Source organism: Megalobrama amblycephala, linkage group LG8 (genome assembly GCF_018812025.1).
Source record: "Megalobrama amblycephala isolate DHTTF-2021 linkage group LG8, ASM1881202v1, whole genome shotgun sequence".
In the NCBI taxonomy this organism is placed as follows: domain Eukaryota; kingdom Metazoa; phylum Chordata; class Actinopteri; order Cypriniformes; family Xenocyprididae; genus Megalobrama; species Megalobrama amblycephala.
The window spans coordinates 2,463,169-2,482,500 of NC_063051.1; the positions used below are offsets into that span (position 1 = coordinate 2,463,169).

The following is a 19,332-nucleotide window of genomic DNA, read 5'->3' on the forward strand; positions in this document are numbered from 1 at the left end:
GCAAACACACTCATTCACACACATGCATGCACACACACACACTTGCACACACACTATCGCAAACACACTCATTCACACACATGCATGCACACACACACACTCACACTATCGCAAACACACTCATTCACACACATGCATGCACACACACACACACTTGCACACACACTATCGCAAACACACTCATTCACAAACATGCATGCACACACACACACACACACTTGCACACACACTATCGCAAACACACTCATTCACACACATGCACACACACTCGCACACACATGCACATGCACTCTCAACACACACACACTCGCACACACACTATCGCAAACACACTCATTCACACACATGCATGCACACACACACACACACACTCACACTATCGCAAACACACTCATTCACAAACATGCATGCACACACACACTCACACACACACACACTATCGCAAACACACTCATTCACAAACATGCATGCGCACACACACACACACACTCACACTATCGCAAACACACTCATTCACACACATGCATGCACACACACACACACACACTCGCACACACACTCACACGCACACACACGTGCACACACGCATATGCACTCTTACTCACTTGCGCACATACACACTCTCACTTGCACACACATTCACTCGCACACACACACATGCACACATACACACTTGCACTCTCTCACACACACTATCGCAAGCACACTCATTCACAAACATGCATGCACACACACTCGCACACATGCTCTCACACAAACACACACACATACACTAACACACACTCACTCACACTGACACACACACACACCCACTCACACACACACACACACACCCACTCACACACACACACTAACAAACTCTCTCTCACACAGACGTTTGAACTGGAGCTGGAAAATCACATTGTTTTGCTGCTTTTGTTTTTGACACTGTTGAAAAACCAGCATATACTGGTTAGGAATGTTTTGAAGCATGACAGCTGGATTGAGCTGGTCATAAGCAACTAGCTCCAGCTCAGGACCAGCATAAACCTGCTCAAACCAGCTGTCATGCTTCAAAACATTCCTAACCAGTATATATACTGCTTTTTCAACAGGGGAGTTTCTTTCATTTTCATTATGAATTTCTTTACAAAATTAACATTTATTTATATATGTAAATGTTTCACTGTATTGTAGCATCATGACCTTCTCATCACATGTTCCTGCTTCAACAAACATTCCATGATGCACCTCGTGACGGTCGATGAATGTTATTTCTAGGTGTGTTTGATCAAGTTCTCTTCTCTCGTCTGTCTCAGTGTTGCATTGATAACTATGAGGATATGGTGCGGATCCTGTTGGCTCACGGAGCGACGGTCAACGCTCAGGACAATGAGCTCTGGACGCCGCTTCATGCTGCAGCGACCTGCGGACACACGGGCCTCGTCAAGATCCTCATCCAGCAGTGAGTGTGTGTGTGTGTGTGTGTTGAGCTGTAGTTTAGGAACTAATTAAACCCCAGAAGTGAGTTAATATATATATATATATATATATATATATATATATATATATATATATATATATATATATATATTTATGTCCTTCACAAACATACATAAAAATGCAGTAAAAACAGTAAAATTGTGAAATATTTTTACAATGTAAAACAGCTGTTTTCTATGTGAATATATAGTCAAATATAATTTATTTTTGTGATAAAGCTTAATTTATTTGATTAAAAATACAGCAAAAATCACAAAATATTATTACAATTTAAAACAGCTGTTTTCTATGTGAATATATAGTCAAATATAATTTATTTTGTGATAAAGCTTAATTTATTTGATTAAAAATACAGTAAAAATCACAAAATATTATTACAATTTAAAACAGCTGTTTTCTATGTGAATATATAGTAAAATATAATTTATTCCTTTGATAAAGCTGAATTTATTTGATTAAAAATACAGTAAAAATTTTGAAATATTATTACAATTTAAAACAGCTGTTTTCTATGTGAATATATAGTAAAATATAATTTATTCCTTTGATAAAGCTGAATTTATTTGATTAAAAATACAGTAAAAATCACAAAATATTATTACAATTTAAAACAGCTGTTTTCTATGTGAATATATAGTTAAGTGTAATTTATTCCTGTGATCAAAGCTGAATTTTCAGCATCATTACTCCAGTCTTCAGTGTCACATGATCCTTCAGAAATCATTCTAATATGATGATTTGCTGCTCAAGAAAAATTTATGATTATTATCAATGTTGAAAACAGTTTCAGATTTTTGTGGAAACCGTCATACATTTTATTTTTCAGGATTCTTTCTGAATAAAAGTATTAATTTTGTGTATAGTGTATATGTTTTCTCTCAGGGTTTGTGTCACACAGTTAGTCTTTCTCTCCGCAGCGGCGCTGACCTCTTAGCAGTGAACTCCGACGGTAACATGCCCTATGACCTCTGTGAGGACGACCCCACGCTCGACATCATCGAGACCGCCATGGCCAACCGAGGTGAGGCGTGATGTCATCAGACCTTTATTTAGAGGATTGAGGATCAGAATCCAGGATGAGATCCGTGTGTTTATAGTTCAGATCTCATTAAACGACAAGATGAGATTTGGATAGATTGGATTTTTCCATTCTGATTATGACGTGAACAACAAAACAACATCATTAAAATCTCACAGTGAGTTATGAGGAACTGAGCAAATGTAATTTACAGAAAAGATTTAGATTAATTCATTTTGAGGTTGTGAATTATTTTCCAGTGTTTGATGATTTGTGAGCCTCCACCAATCAGAGTCTATTCAGATCAGCTCTTCCCACTCGCTGTTTGATTGACAGCTGTATTGTCCAATCATTGTGTACATGACAGGCATCACACAGGAGATGATCAATGAGACGAGAGCAGCGGTGGAGAGGAGGATGCTGGGAGATATCCAGAAACTCCTGCAGGATGGAGCCGACGTCAACCACCACGACTCCCAGGGAGCCACGCTGGTACACACACACACACACACACACTCACACACACACTTTCTCTGACACACACTCTCACTTGTGCACACACACACACACACACACACACTCTCTCTGACACACTCTCACTTGTGCACACACACATACACGCTCACTCACACACACACACACACACACACACTTGCACTCTCACACACTCGCACACATGCACACACACACACACACACTCACTCGCACACACTCGCACACATGCACACACACACACACACACTCACTCGCACACACACGCTCACTCACACACACACACACACACACACTCACTCTGACACACTCTCACTTGTGCACACACACACACACACACACACACTCTCTCTGACACACTCTCACTTGTGCACACACACATACACGCTCACTCACACACACACACACACACACACTTGCACTCTCACACACTCGCACACATGCACACACACACACACACACACACACTCACTCGCACACACACGCTCACTCACACACACACACACTTGCACTCTCACACACTCGCACACATGCACACACACACACACACACTCACTCGCACACACACGCTCACTCACACACACACACACACACACACTCACTCACTCGCACACACACGCTCACTCACACACACACACACACACACACTTGCACTCTCACACACTCGCACACATGCACACACACACACACTCACTCACTCGCACACACACACACACACACACACACACACACGTGCACACATGCACTCACACACTTGCACCAAACACACACACACACACACACACGCACTTGCACTCTCACACACACTCGCGCACATGCACACACACACACACACACTCTCACTCGAGCACAAACACACACACACACACTCTCACTCGCACGCACACACACACTCGCACGCATACACACATGCACACATACGCACTTGCACTCTCTCACACACACATACAAACACACTCTCTCACACACACACACTATCGCACACACTCTCATTTACAAACATGCACACACACTCACTCGCACACACACACACATACACTCACTCACACACACTCACACTCTAACTCGCACTCACTTGCTCTTGCACTCGCACACACACACACTCACTCGCACACACACACACACACTCTCACTCACACACACACTCACACACACACTATCGCAAACACACTCATTCACAAACATGCACATGCACACACACTCGCGCACATGCACACACACACACACACACTCTCACTCGAGCACAAACACACACACACACTCTCACTCGCACGCACACACACACTCGCACGCATACACACATGCACACATACGCACTTGCACTCTCTCACACACATACAAACACACTCTCTCACACACACACACTATCGCACACACTCTCATTCACAAACATGCACACACACTCACTCGCACACACACACACGCTCACTCACACACGCACTCACTTGCACACACACACACTTGTACTCTCACACACTATCTCACTCACACACACTCACTCACACACGCACTCACTTGCACACACACACACTTGTACTCTCACACACTATCTCACTCACACACGCTCACTCACACACGCACTCACTTGCACACACACACACTTGTACTCTCACACACTATCTCACTCACACACGCTCACTCACACACGCACTCACTTGCACACACACACACTTGTACTCTCACACACTATCTCACTCACACACACTCACACACTCACTTGCACACTCTAACTCGCACTCACTTGCTCTTGCACTTCGCACACACACACACTCACTCGCACACACACACACACACACACACTCTCACTCACACACACACTCACACACACACTATCGCAAACACACTCATTCACAAACATGCACATGCACACACACTCGCACACACACATGCACTCTCAACACACACACACACACACACTCACACACACACACTGTGTATATTTTTCTCCTCCTCCCGTCACTCTTCCAGCTCTCAGGTGTTTAGGGTTAATGCACTGATTCAGTGCTCTGCTCTCAGCTCATCATTCAGCAGTATAATGACAGATATCAGACGCTTTTACAGGAACATTGAATCAGCAACACATAAAACATCCTTTCACGCGCGGCATGTGTCTCTGGCTGAGCGTCCGTGTGTTTGTGATGATGCTGAATGTGAAGAAAACAAATGAGATAAACTAGAATGAACATCAAAACCTGCTGAGCTGAAGACTTCAGTAGAGACAGAGATGAAGGCACATCATCCCGCTCCTGTTGGCATAAAGAGTCTTAAAAATCTTAAATGGTTTGAGAGAGAAATTATTAAGAATTTTAGATATGTGATGATTAACTTCAAAAGGCGATGACCTAATGAAATAAATGTGAGCGCTGCATGTGAATTTGAATTTTAACAATGTGTATTTCATGGTGTTGCTTCTCTATTTTAATCAACCCATAGTTTTACAGTGCATACATAAACCAGTCAACAGAAAAAGAAAAAAAAAATATATATATATAAATATATATATACAGGGAGTGCAGAATTATTAGGCAAGTTGATTTTCTGATCATATTTTTTTCCCAAGCACATTTTACCAATTCCAATCCACATCAATCTTAATAACTACTATTAATATTGTTTTTAATCATTTATAAGTGATATATAATTGTTCATGAAGGCTGGAAATGAAAAATGCCTTATATTCAGGTGTGCAGAATTATTAGGCAAGTTTTCTTTTACAGGCAAAATGAGCCAAAAAAGAGATTTAACTCAGACTGAAAAGTCAAAAATTATTAAATACTCATGAGAAGGACGCAATACTAATGCAATACTAGAAATTGCAAAGTTAAAGCATGACCAAGGGACAGCAAAATGCTCATTGGGTCAGCGGGGTCAGACAAAAACAGGTGGAAAAGAAAAGACACATGTTAACTGCAAAATAATTAAGAATTATGTGTGAAACCATCAGGAACCCTTTAGTCTCCAGCGCCACCATTTTCCAGAACTGCAACCTACCTGGAGTCTCCAGAAGTGCAAGGTCTCAGGATCTCAGAGACTTAGGTTAGCTAAAGAATCCTAAAAAATGACCCGCACTTGATAAGAATCACAAGCTGAAGTGTTATAAAATACATGAAGACTGGGTTTTTATAGGCCTTATAAACAGACAGCTTGAGAGTGACTCCTGAAGGACCAGCACCACATCCTCTTGTACCACTGTTTGAAGAATTTATCTTCCAGAATCTGGCAGTAAGTTTTGGAAGATCATTTTTAGTCCATCTCTGCAAGACAGACATTTCAGGATAAGAGATGGACTAAAAGTGAACTCAAACACCTTACTGCCAGATTCTGGAAGATAAATTCTTCAAACAGTGGTACAAGAGGATGTGGTGCTGGTCCATCAGGAGTCATTCTCAAGCTGTCTGTCTATAAGCCCTATTAAAACCCAGTCTTCATGTATTTTATAACACTTCAGCTTGTGATTCTTATCAAGTGCAGGTCATTTTTTAGGATTCTTTAGCTAACCTAAGTCTCTGAGATCCTAACACCTTGCACTTCTGGAGACTCCAGGTAGGTTGCAGCTCTGGAAAATGGTGACGCTGGAGACTAAAGGGTTCCTGATGGTTTCACACATAATTCTTAATTATTTTGCAGTTAACATGTGTCTTTTCTTTTCCACCTGTTTTTGTCTGACCCCGCTGACCCAATGAGCATTTTGCTGTCCTTTGGTCATGCTTTAACTTTGCAATTTCTAGTATTGCATTAGTATTGCGTCCTTCTCATGAGTATTTAATAATTTTTGACTTTTCAGTCTGAGTTAAAATTTTTTTTTGGCTCATTTTGCCTGTAAAAGAAAACTTGCCTAATAATTCTGCACACCTGAATATAAGGCATTTTTCATTTCCAGCCTTCATGAACAATTATATATCACTTATAAATGATTAAAAACAATATTAATAGTAGTTATTAAGATTGATGTGGATTGGAATTGGTAAAATGTGCTTGGGAAAAAAATATGATCAGAAAATCAACTTGCCTAATAATTCTGCACTCCCTGTATATATATATATATATATATATATATATATATATATATAAAACTGGTCAAAAGTGACATCTGGTTGGGATATTTGTTTTAAATGACCCTACTAGTTTGATTAAACCATCAAAATATAAGGAAAATATTTTATATTTTTAAACATTTTAAATATGAAGGAAGAACAATACACTAAACTTGGTTAAGGTATTTATCTGATAAAATTATTTGGCAAAAAAAGTCAAAACTACAGATACAGGTTTTATTTTACTATGCAAAAAAAAAAAAACATAAAAAGTTGACAGGAAAAAGCAAACATTGACTACAACATAATCAGTTATTAATGTTTGGCTGGTTCTCTCTTATGTTCATAATCTCTCTGTATGACAGCCTGGACAAAAATGATGATTATTACAAAATCTTTAATAATATTTGTCATTATTAGTGACCTTGAGCTTTGGAAGCTACTATAAAAATAAAAATTATTATTATTATTACTATATATATATATATATATATATATATATATATATATATATATATATATATATATATATATATATATATATATTATTTATTTATTTTTATTTTTTTTATTTTTATTTTTATTTATTTTTTATTAATTAATACGAATATAATCATTTATAATTTTGACCTTTTCTTAAAAAAATGGTTAAAGGCAGAAATGTGAGGTTTATCATTTTAAAAAACTTTAAATAAAATGTTTTTTATGGTCATTTTATACGATGTTTGTACAGTAACTATAGACATTGCCCATTATATATATATTTTATTTGTGCAGGTCTTAAAAAACCTTAAATTTGATTTTAAAAACCCTGTGTTTGGTTTAGTTATTTTATTTATTAGTGTCCGCACATACAAACGTTATTATATTTTAGTGCCGGTCCTGATGAATGATAAAGTTTCATTTGTAGTAGTTGCACATGCATGTCTAATTATGATTATTATTATTATTATTATGTAAATAAGATCTTGCAGGCTTCTTGCAGTTCTACATTGATGATGTTTATCGGTGTGTGTGTGTGTTTTCAGCTGCACGTTGCCGCGGCGAACGGTTACGCTCAGGCCGCAGAGATGCTGTTAGAGGGCGGAGCCAGAACTGACATGAGGGATTCTGACGGCTGGACGCCGTTACACGCCGCTGCATGCTGGGGACAGGTGCAAGTTTAATTAATAAATATTATTATAAATCTATAATGTTGTCTAAAAAAAATAAACTAACTAATATCAATATTTTTAGTTAACGTTAATAACCCTGGTATTCACAAATAAATATCAAATAACACACTCAGTATGACACGTATGGTGATGATTTATCACTAATAATAATAATAATTCTAATGAATATTAATAAACAGTGACGATCTCCTCCCGCAGGTCCATGTGGCGGAGCTGCTGGTTTCTCACGGTGCCAATCTAAACGCCAAGACGTACATGGAGGAGACGCCCATAGGTACGAACTCTGAGATGATGCTCATTATCACTAAATAATCAGCCTGACAGGATGTGAAGATTACGATAACTGAACAAGATCCTGCTCATTATTACACCAGATCAATAAACACACACTCATATTGATTTGAGTATTGTAGATTAGCCTACATAAGTCTCTATAGTGACGTATATCCGAGTGAAACGCTTCTCAAACAAGAACAAATGTAGGGCGGGGTTTGATTTTGTCTGTGGGGAATTGATTGGATGGTTGTGGTTTGCTATTGGTGGATCTCATGTGAGTGACAGGTTGCCCCGCCCTCATCATCAGAGAAGAGATGCTGCAAGAGGAAGATATTCTGATTCAAAATGGAACATGAATTTAACACAATAATGATAAATAATTTATAATAAACACTGCAATATTCCATAAAACATAATCATTTTGATTTCATGCGACTATAATGTAGAAAACGAGATGAAGACTGGACAAATATTACATTCATTTATCAGTTTTATTTTATGATTATTAATCTGCTGATTGATTGTTGTGAGTGAATGTTTTTGTTTTCTGGCTCCAGCTGGAGACTACTGAGCGTCTGCTCATCTATGAAGGTTTATGTCGCCATAAAAATAATATTGTCCTCTAAGGCCATTTTTATTACGGTCAGTAGTCATAGTGACCATTTCAATTCAGCTCGGGTTTATTTATATAGCGGGTGTGTCAAAGTAACGTCCATATGACAGTGATTTACAACTATATATAGCATGTTATGTGGTTAGTTAATGTCATGTATTCAGTTAAGCATGAACTTGTTTAAATTTTAAGTTCATAAAATCGAGTGGTTTAGTCCACATTTTCTGAAGAGACTTGATCGCTTTATATGATGAACAGATTGAATTGATGAACTTGGACATGAGGGTAATTAATGACAGAATTTTCATTTTTGGTTTCTTTAAGCAGCGACTATAACGTGTGCTTGTAATAATTACAATAAAAGATTTGAAGGTTTTGCATGTCGATGTGGTTGTGAAATCTTCACAGTTGTTTGGATCCCGAGGCAGAAACAGGGAAGCAAAAGAAGAAGAATTAGCATAAAATAACCAATTAGTTAATCGAACGTGCACTGATTTAAAAACACTGGGTAACACTTGCTATGAAGATCATGCTTATAATGATTTATAGCCACATTTATACTCATTTATAAGTAAGTATTACTATTCTATAAATATATTTATAAAGACTTTATACTGCATTATAAGAACAGTTATAGATACATTTATATTATTTTTATAATTACTTATAAGCCATGCATTTGCTTTTTCAATGTGCATGCTCATAATCCATTATACACTGATTTATAATTGTTTGCTGTATCAACTAGTTAATATGTCTTTAATTGCTAAAGTTTGCATTAGAGGTCATGAATGGTAATTTTCATTCATTAAAATCCCCTCATGCATGCAATGTGCAGTTTGGAATTACTTTAAAATTATTGTTGCAGTGTTTTGCTAGTATGTAACATTAAAAAAAGATACTTTTTTCAACTGTTTGTATTAATGATTTCCGTTTTTTTGTTCATTAGTTACATTTACAAGCTTAAAATGAGCACATTTGTGATTTCTTAACATTTGATTTAGGAAAATTAAGGTGTTTTCACTTTACTTAAATCCAACAATGATGCATTTATAGAGATTAGTAACTATTATTACTCACAGTAAGTATTTATAAGAACACAACACAGCATTAATAACAATATATTCACTAATTTGACAAATAAATCTGAATTAAAAGTCATTTTAACTATAATATAACATTATAGCAATGCAAGCTGCATCTTTATAAATACATTCATGGAACTATACGACAGGCTAATTAATACTTAATGAATTATGAACATGCATTGAAAAGGAAAATGCATGACTTATAAGTAATTATAAAAAATAATATAAATGTAACTATAACTTTTCTTATAATGCGGTATATAGTCTTTATAAATATGTCTATAAAATAGTAATACTTGCTTATAAATAAGTATAAATGGAGCTATGATTCATTATAAGCTTGATCTTCATAGAAAGTGTTACCAGAATCTTTAGTTCGGAATGTTGGACGTTGTTTCAGAACGTTAAGAGAGCATTTTCATAATGTCTGAAGAATGGAATCTTCCGCATAATCTTTAAAATGTTTAAAAAACTGGACATTTTGAACGTTCAAAGAAATAACTTAATGGGAAGAGCATTTGCAAAACGTTCTTAGAACATATTGAATTAATGATCTGAAATCCCATGATTCTTTTCTAACAGGACAAATTCATGAATAAATCAGTTGTGTTTGTGTGTGTTCAGATCTGTGTGAGGATGAGGAGTTCAGGAATCATCTGCTGGAGTTGAAGCACAAGCATGACATCATCATGAAGTCACAGCTGAAGCACAAGACGTCACTGTGCCGCCGAACCAGCAGCGCCGGCAGCCGCGGGTACATGCTGACACCTGCTGGACACTCAGCAGCACTGCACACCGACAACACTCACTGTTACAGCTTTAAGAATGTTTCAAAGCAGCTTCACAGAAATAAACAGAATCAGTGATGCAAACTTCATCAGATATGAGACGAATTACAGAAGATTAAAAGGGATTTAAGGGAATAACGAACGCTGTTGTAGTTATTAAAGGGTTAGTTCAACCAAAAATGAAAATAATGTCATTAATTACTCGTTCCACACCTTCGTTAATCTTCAGAACACAAATTAAGATATTTTTGATGAAATCCTTCATAGCCAGCAATGACATTTCCTCTCTCAAGATCCATTAATGTACTAAAAACATATTTAAATCAGTTCATGTGAGTACAGTGGTTCAATATTAAAATTATAAAGTGACGAGAATATTTTTGGTGCATCAAAAACACAAAATAAGGACTTATTTAGTGATGGCCGATTTCAAAACACTGCTTCAGGAAGTTTCGGAGCGTTATGAATCTTTTGTGTCGAATCATGATTCGGATCGCGTGTCAAACCGCCAAACTGCTGAAATCATGTGACTTTGGCGCTCCGAACCGCTGATTTGACACACTGATTCATAACGCTCCGAAGCTTCCTGAAGCAGTGTTTTGAAATCGGCCATCACTATATAAGTCCTTATTTTGTTTTTTTGGTGCACCAAAAATATTCTCGTGGCTTTATAATATTAATATTGAACCACTGTACTCACATGAACTATGAAAAACTATGTTTTTAGTACATTAATGGATCTTGAGAGAGGAAATGTCATTGCTCAGGCCTCACGGAGCCATCGGATTTCATCAAAAATATCTTAATTTGTGTTCTGAAGATGAATGAAGGTCTTACGGGTGTGGAACGACATGAGGGTGAGTAATAAATGACTGAATTTTCATTTTTGGGTGAACTAACCCTTTAAGCAATTATTATATTCAAATGTTCTCTCGTGTTTGTAGGAAAGTGGTGCGGAGGGCGAGTCTGTCCGACAGACACAATCTCTGCAGGAAGGAGTATCAAACCGAAGCCATCGTTTGGAGAGGAGGAAGAGAGGAAGAGGAGCGGGAGCGAGAGTCGGACCAGGAAAACAGCCAGTCGGTGAGTCCAGAGTCAACTTCGTTGTACGTTAACAAAAACGAACACAAGTTTTGACTTCCTGTTTGTGCAGACGCAGCCTGATGACGGCCCTCAGGGGATCCTGAAGGATGGCGGACGACAGAACGGCTGCATCTCCGCTCCAGCGGCGCCCGCTTCTAACGGTGACCCCGCGACCCCTGACCCTCACGAGCCCGCGGCCTCCGCTGAGGAGTCCAAGCCTAAGACGTTGTCCGAACTCAAAAAGCAGCGCGCCGCCGCCAAGCTCCTCCCTCATCCCGTCCTCAACGGTCACATGGGCAACGGCTCCACCAAAGCCAATCCCGAGGATCCTCGAATGCCGCTGGTGTCGTCCAACGGCAGCGCGGTTTACTTCACGCCGGCCAGCGGAGACCCGCCCCTCCTGAGATTCAAGCAGCCAATCGAAGACGAGGATCCTAAGAGTCACGGCTGCTGCTGCGTCTCGTAGATCCGTCCGATCCCAAGCGTCCGATGGAGGGCTGATTTAAGCGGTAGCAGTGCAGTTCATCCCCAGACTTGTTGCTCTGCAGGTTTTCCGATTTCGTTCCCATTCAGGAAGAGGTGAACGTGATCCTGATGCTCCCTATGAGGATTTATGGGTCGTTATTTATTCCGTATTCACTTCATTCGGTGTCTGTCCAGCTCGATTATGGGTGCCAAAGTCTTCCGGCACTCCCGTAGCCCCTCCCACTCCATTCAGAGTGCGTCTGATTGGCCGATGGAGGTCAAATCAAAGCAGTAGCAGCCGTGCAATTCATCCCCAGACTTTCGCTCCGATTTCGTGAAGACGCGGAGTTTCCGATGAACCCTCTCTGAACCCTGCGCAGGAATGGGAACCTCTGAAACGAGGAAGGAAATGATCTCATTCAGGCTTCCCAGGTTAGATGTGTGGATTTTGCTTCTCTTTTTCACTTCCAGCCTCCGATCGGAGCGTTTATTCCACCTGCTTTCACATTCATGCTGTTGTACAGACGAATAAACCTTCCCAGTGTCCCTGTGAGCGGCAGCGGCCCACCGCTCTCCTGTACAGTATTTATTTGTATATGTGCATAGAGCCACAGTTCTATAAGATTATTTATTGTATTGCAGAGAGATGAAGTGACTTACGGAGCACAGATGAGTCGAGACGCGGCCTGTATTTAGTATTTTTGTATGACCAGATGAAGTATTTGAACGTCTAACTCACATTTCACACTATAAAATCAAAGGAACGGCCTATTTTGTTGATTATTTGAATGCATTTTAACCCCAAATGCAATTCCAATTCAAATAATGTATCAAATTTGTGCTCAAAATGATGCAACAAATTGTCTTTCTTTTGAAGTGAAATATGACACAGACGAGTTTGAGCGTTCGATGAAGAAAAGTGCCCTTCGTATCCTGCACATGATGCTCACTATGAAGGGTCCGGAGCGATGGGAGGGTTATTATTTATTTCGTATGTTGGGTGCCAAAGTCTTCCGGAAAGATGGACCAATGAGGTTCCAGCGCCACTCTTGTAGCCCCTCCCGCTCCTCAACACTCGCCCCATTCGTGCGTCAGAGGAGGGCAAGAATGTAAATAATCCCTGGAATGCGTTTCCTTCAGACGATGGAAATGATGTTCGGGGGCCAAAATCACTGACGGATTATAAAGGGCCACAAAAGTATTGTGTTCTGCTTCCACGTCACGATAAAGGGAAAAGAGCATCACAACTACTGATTTTATAATTACTGGAATACACTGATCACTGTATTAACATATTTGCAATAAATTGTATATTTTGTTCAGTTTCTAAAACGGTCTGATTTCTTTCCTCCTGTTCTTCTGTCGTCAGTGTTTATGAACTGGCGTTTAGGGAAGTGATTATTGAGTCATCAGCTGTTTGAATAATCCACTGGCAGACTACCAACCACAATGAGTCAGCAGTAAACAGCCAATGAGGAAGAGCGAAACACGTGCTTACTGTAAATAATGATGCGGTCTGTTGTTTCCATCATTCCTCCTGTGTGATCCTGAACGCATCTGAAACGTACAAAAACATGAAGTTATGAAATAGGCTTAAAATATTAAAAAATATACACTACCATTCAAAAGTTTGGAAACATTAATATTTTTAATGCTTTTTAAATTAGTTTGTTATGCTCATTAAGCATCCATTTATTTGATCAAAAATACAGAAAAAAATATTATTACAATTTAAAATAATGGTTTTCTATATTAATATACTTTAAAATATAATTTTTTTGAATTTTCAGCATCATTACTCCAGTCTTCAGTGTCACATGATCCTTCAGAAATCATTCTGATATGATGATTTGATGCTCAGTTATTATCAATGTTGGAAACAGATATTTTTTCAGGATTCATTGATGAATAAACAGTAAAAAAAGAACAGCATTTATTCAAAATAGAAATATTTTCTAACAATATAAATCACTTTATATCAATTTAATAAATCCGTGCTGAATAAAAAGTATTAATTTCTTCCAAAAAGAAAGAAAGAAAAAAGGAAATACTGACCCCAAACTTTTGAACAGTAGTGTATATTGTTACAAAAGATTTAATTTCAATATTCATCAAATAGCACAACATTTGTATCAAATCATCATATCAGAATGATTTCTGAAGGATCATGTGACACTGAAGACTGGAGTAACGATGCTGAAAATTCAGCTTTGATCACAGGAATAAATTATATTTTAAAGTATATTAAAATAGAAAACCATTATTTTAAATTGTAATAATATTTCAGTTTTTTCTGTATTTTTGATCAAATAAATGCATGCTTGATGAACATAAGAGACTTCTTTTGAAAACATTAAAAATAGTAATGTTTCCAAACTTTTGAATGGTAGTGTATATAAATATTTTATTATTAAATAGTTTGATTAGGTAAACCTGTTCAAATGCACATTAAAAGAGACCTGTCATGCTTTAACATGGTGTTTGCACATAAATATGTGTTGGTAGGGTGTGTACACAACCACTCTATGATGATAAAAATCCACCACTCCTTATTTAATCCCTGTAAAACATCAACAATCTCATAGAACAAGCCTTTTCATTTTCTCAGCAATATCCTCCTGAGACCCAGAAAAAAAAAAGTTTTTTGAATTTAGTATTTTTTCACGCCATTATATTGTTTAGAGCATAAGAAACTATTTAAAAAATAAAATTTTTGAAATATTATATTTTATTCATATGTCATGATATGTCCTCTGTAGTGGACTCCAGGGGCCAGTTGCATAAACTTATTAAGAACTAGTTTGACCAACTTGCAGGGTAATCAATGATATTTTTCAAATTCAAGTTACACCAATCTACCTTTTTATGTAACAGACTTTAAAAAATGAGGACCACACTTCAAGAAAAATATTAGTGTCTTAACTCTTAAGTGGTTTATGCAACCGGCCCCAGGACTAAAGTTGTTTAAAAAATAACATGGCATGAAATGACATGTATAGGCAAAAACAATAAAAAAATAAATTTTTAGGCTTCAGGATTGTTTTTAACCAAACTTTGTATAAATATGATTCTCAACTATGTTATGAAAGATATAATGGAATGAATTGATATACCATTTTACTTATGTGGGTAAAATAGTCATACATGGATTTTCCCATTCAATACAATGTATCTATACACTGTATCTAATTTGCATATTAATGTGTTCTTGGAGCACCATGTAATGAAAAAATAATAATTTTTCACCCAAAAATGAAAATTATGTCATTTATTACTCACCCTCATGTCGTTCCACACCCATAAGACCTTCGCTCATCTTCAGAACACAAATTAAGATATTTTTGATGAAATCCGATGTGGCCATTGAAACTCTCAAGGTCCATAAAGGTACTAAAAACATATTTGAAACAGTTCATGTGAGTTCAGTGCTTAATATTATAAAGCGATAAGAATACTTTTTGTACGCTAAAAAAACAAAGACTTTTCAACAATATCTATATGGGCCGATTTCAAAACACTGCTTCAGAGCTTTACCAATCGAATCAATGAATCAGAGCGCCAAAGTCACGTGATTTCAGCAGTTTAGCCGTTTGATAGGAGATCTGAATCACTGATTCGACACAAAAGATTCGTAAAGCTCAGTGTTTTGAAATCAGCCATTATGAGATATTGTTAAAAAGTTGTTATTTTGGTGCACAAAAATATTCTCGTGGCTTTATAATATTAATATTGAACCACTGTACTCACATGAACTGATTTAAATATGTTTTTAGTACATTAATGGATCTTGAGAGTTTGAACGGCCTCACTGAGCCATCAGATTTCATCAAAAATATCTTAATTTGTGTTCTGAAGATGAACGAAGGTCCTTACGGGTGTGGAACGGCATGAGGGTGAGTAATTAATGACATTATTTTCAGTTTTGGGTGAACTAACCCTTTGAAAGTAGATGTTTACTTGCATTTAATGTGCTTTCTGTGTGTATAAAATCACTTTTGTACATTTCTATTGATGCGGACATCTCAGTGTCTTTGACCCACATATATCTTTTGAGATGCTGAGCCAGAAATGTCCCTGAAAGGTTGTGCAAAATTTCCTGCCCTATTTTCTTTAGAATCTGATAATGTTCCAGTTTACTCTCTTATGGTCTGGCTGTGATTCTTGGTGACTACAGGTCAATCACAGGTCACACAGGGTCAGAAGGTCAGATGGAACAGCAGAGAATGACTCTCAGTAGGGGATGAACACTTTGTGTTTCTGTGTTTTCTCTGACGGACCGGTCTTTATAAAACACCCTCTATCTCATAAAGCAGGAGTGAGACGAGGGTGTGACTCCATCAGTCCGTTTCCATTGATTCCTGATGGCGAAACAATCTTCTGAACTCCACCCGAGCAGACGAGTCCCTCGTAATGTAGAGAAACGCCTACAACTCTCCAGCATGACTTGACATTTATCCAGCGAGCTTCAGCTCTCCTTTAGTAAAGCATCGATGTGAACGTAATACTAACATCTCAACTAATGCTTCTACATCAACTGTGTTTTACACTTATGAATCAAGCAGATTAGTTCATGTTGAAGTATTAGTTCAGATATTAATACATGAATATTTACGTCTACCTAATGTTCTTATCTTTTATTAATCAAGATTGTTTTATTGCTCAACAAGTTTGTGCAAGACATTTATAACAATACGGAAATGACTTGTTATAAATGACTTATGACTGATTACGGAAATGACTGTATTTCCTCATCGCATTTAGTCATTCACAAAGCTGAATAAAAAAATAATAATCAAAAATATGCTACAAAAGATTCTATTTCAAATAATGCTGTTCTTTTGAACTTTAGAATCCTGAAAAATAAAATGTATCACAAAAATATGAAACTTTTTTCAACATTGATAATAGAGTCTGAAGGATCATGTGACACTGAAGACTGGAGTAATGATGCTGAAAATTCAGCTTTGATCACAGGAATAAATTACACTTTACTATATATTCACATAGAAAACAGCTGATTTACATTGTAAAAATATTTCACAATTTTTACTGTATTTTTGATTAAATAAATGCAGCCTTTGTGAGCAGAAGAGACTCTTTCTGAAACATTAAAACATCTTACTAATCCCATTCTGACAGACAATGATGAAGTTTGGAATAATAATATTTTAAAAAATGTTATTATTTTACCTTTATTTAATCATTTAAGAACATTTTGAACTTTTGAAGCAAGATGAGCAATTAGAAATAATGATGATGCTCATTTAAAACATCTTGTGAATCTTTAGTCATTTCCTCGTTGGGAATAAACGTCAAAGCATTTCAAAATTTCAAAAAAGTTTCCTGTGCATAAATGGCACACAAAACGCTGATTCAGGCGCGTTAGTTTCGGCTCTGAGCCGCTATGATGACACGTCAATTACTCATGCAAACATACGGATAAGTTTTTTTCCAAGATTGGTCATAACTCACATGAAGTTACAGAAAAAGAACATGTCTAATTTAAATCTTTTAAGTAGCTACTTTAAGATGCATTTGAGTCATTCCACGAAACCAGTTTGACTTACACATTTTTAGATTTTTTACCAAAATGTATTACTTTTCTGAACACCCCACAACATTAATGACATATTTATCTTCCAGAAAAACATATTTTCTCATCTCAAGCATCAAATCACTATTATTATTGGTCATTATTTTAACTTATGAACACTATGGGAGCTCTCTGAAAATTATTATAAAATGTTTTTGTGATAAAATCAACATTTTCCTATTAATCAGACGTCCCTCACACTAATTCAGTCATTGCAAGTATAAAAGTTGCATAAAATCTCACACTTTTGCATCTAAAGCCTGAAATGGACACTTTTTGTGACAGAAACCTCATCATTTCTGATCAAAGGCTTCAGAATTTGAACTAAAATCAGTGAACATTTCAGACAAACAAACTTTAAATGACTTTTTCACAATAATAATAATAATAATAATAAAAATGTAGGTGTGACGGGATCATGATTTTTTGGCCACTGCTCTAAATCTAGTGAATAAATGGAGATCACATGACATGCATGATATTAAGAAATCATGAATAATGTTGAAATAACAAAGATAATTTTCACAAGTAATAGTTTTCTATCTTTAATTAATGGGTTGACTCGTTAAGCTCGACAAACACAATTTCACAACATCATTTAGTTATAATTATTAAAGAAGAAGCTAACTTGCTCACAATGTTGTTCAGAAGACTTCTATGATGTCACTTCCTATTAATGATGTCACATAAGTCTCAGTTCATTATGGTTTGTGTAACGGGGTTGAGGGGTTACTGAGGTACAACACTAAATAATGTGATTTTAATGAATAATCATGAATTTACTTAGAAAAAACCAAAGACACAGATGGATATTTATGGGAATGACAAAATGAAATTCTCATTTTATTATTCATATCCCAAGAACACTTTCGTGACAAAACAGGTGGTGTCAACTGAAAAAAAACTAAATAATTTCTAATATGAAGATCAAATGTATGTCATGTTTTTAAACATTATTAAAGGAGACATTTCAATGAATACAAAAAGCTTTTAAAAATATATATTTTGGTGACCCAACAGATAAAATACACTGAAAAAAAGTTCAGAGGGACTCAAATTTTGGAATGACTCTCATATGCAGGATGCATGAATTGACTTGTTAGTGTTTGTAATGTAAACTGAACTCAGAGCTTGTTTTTCATGGCACTTTTCCAGCTTTAAGCAGTCTACGTATACTGATAATAATCCCTGCAGTCACCTTCACTGATCTGTCTTATTTAAATGA

At 36.8% G+C, this 19,332-nt stretch overlaps 2 protein-coding genes across 6 annotated transcripts in view; both read left to right on the forward strand.

The window, feature by feature from the left end:
- Positions 1 to 13,846, forward strand: part of ppp1r16b (protein phosphatase 1, regulatory subunit 16B) — a 63,669-nt gene extending 49,823 nt beyond the window's left edge. For both annotated transcript variants that reach the window (XM_048198656.1, XM_048198657.1), the window contains exons 4-11: positions 1,299 to 1,444; positions 2,400 to 2,503; positions 2,868 to 2,992; positions 8,055 to 8,180; positions 8,400 to 8,475; positions 10,803 to 10,932; positions 11,911 to 12,049; positions 12,120 to 13,846. In XM_048198656.1, coding sequence (XP_048054613.1) covers positions 1,299 to 1,444; positions 2,400 to 2,503; positions 2,868 to 2,992; positions 8,055 to 8,180; positions 8,400 to 8,475; positions 10,803 to 10,932; positions 11,911 to 12,049; positions 12,120 to 12,515 — 1,242 coding nt within the window. In that variant the 3' untranslated portion in view covers positions 12,516 to 13,846. The remainder of the gene's footprint in view (positions 1 to 1,298; positions 1,445 to 2,399; positions 2,504 to 2,867; positions 2,993 to 8,054; positions 8,181 to 8,399; positions 8,476 to 10,802; positions 10,933 to 11,910; positions 12,050 to 12,119) is intronic.
- A 5,282-nt stretch (positions 13,847 to 19,128) lies between these two features.
- The window catches only part of fam210b (family with sequence similarity 210 member B), a 7,228-nt gene continuing 7,024 nt past the window's right edge, over positions 19,129 to 19,332 (forward strand). The window contains exon 1 of one of the 4 annotated variants that reach the window (XM_048198660.1): positions 19,129 to 19,332. This exon is cut by the window's right edge and continues 762 nt beyond it. The gene's annotated coding sequence lies outside the window, so the exon portion shown is untranslated. The other 3 variants (XM_048198662.1, XM_048198661.1, XM_048198659.1) reach the window with 3 other exon arrangements.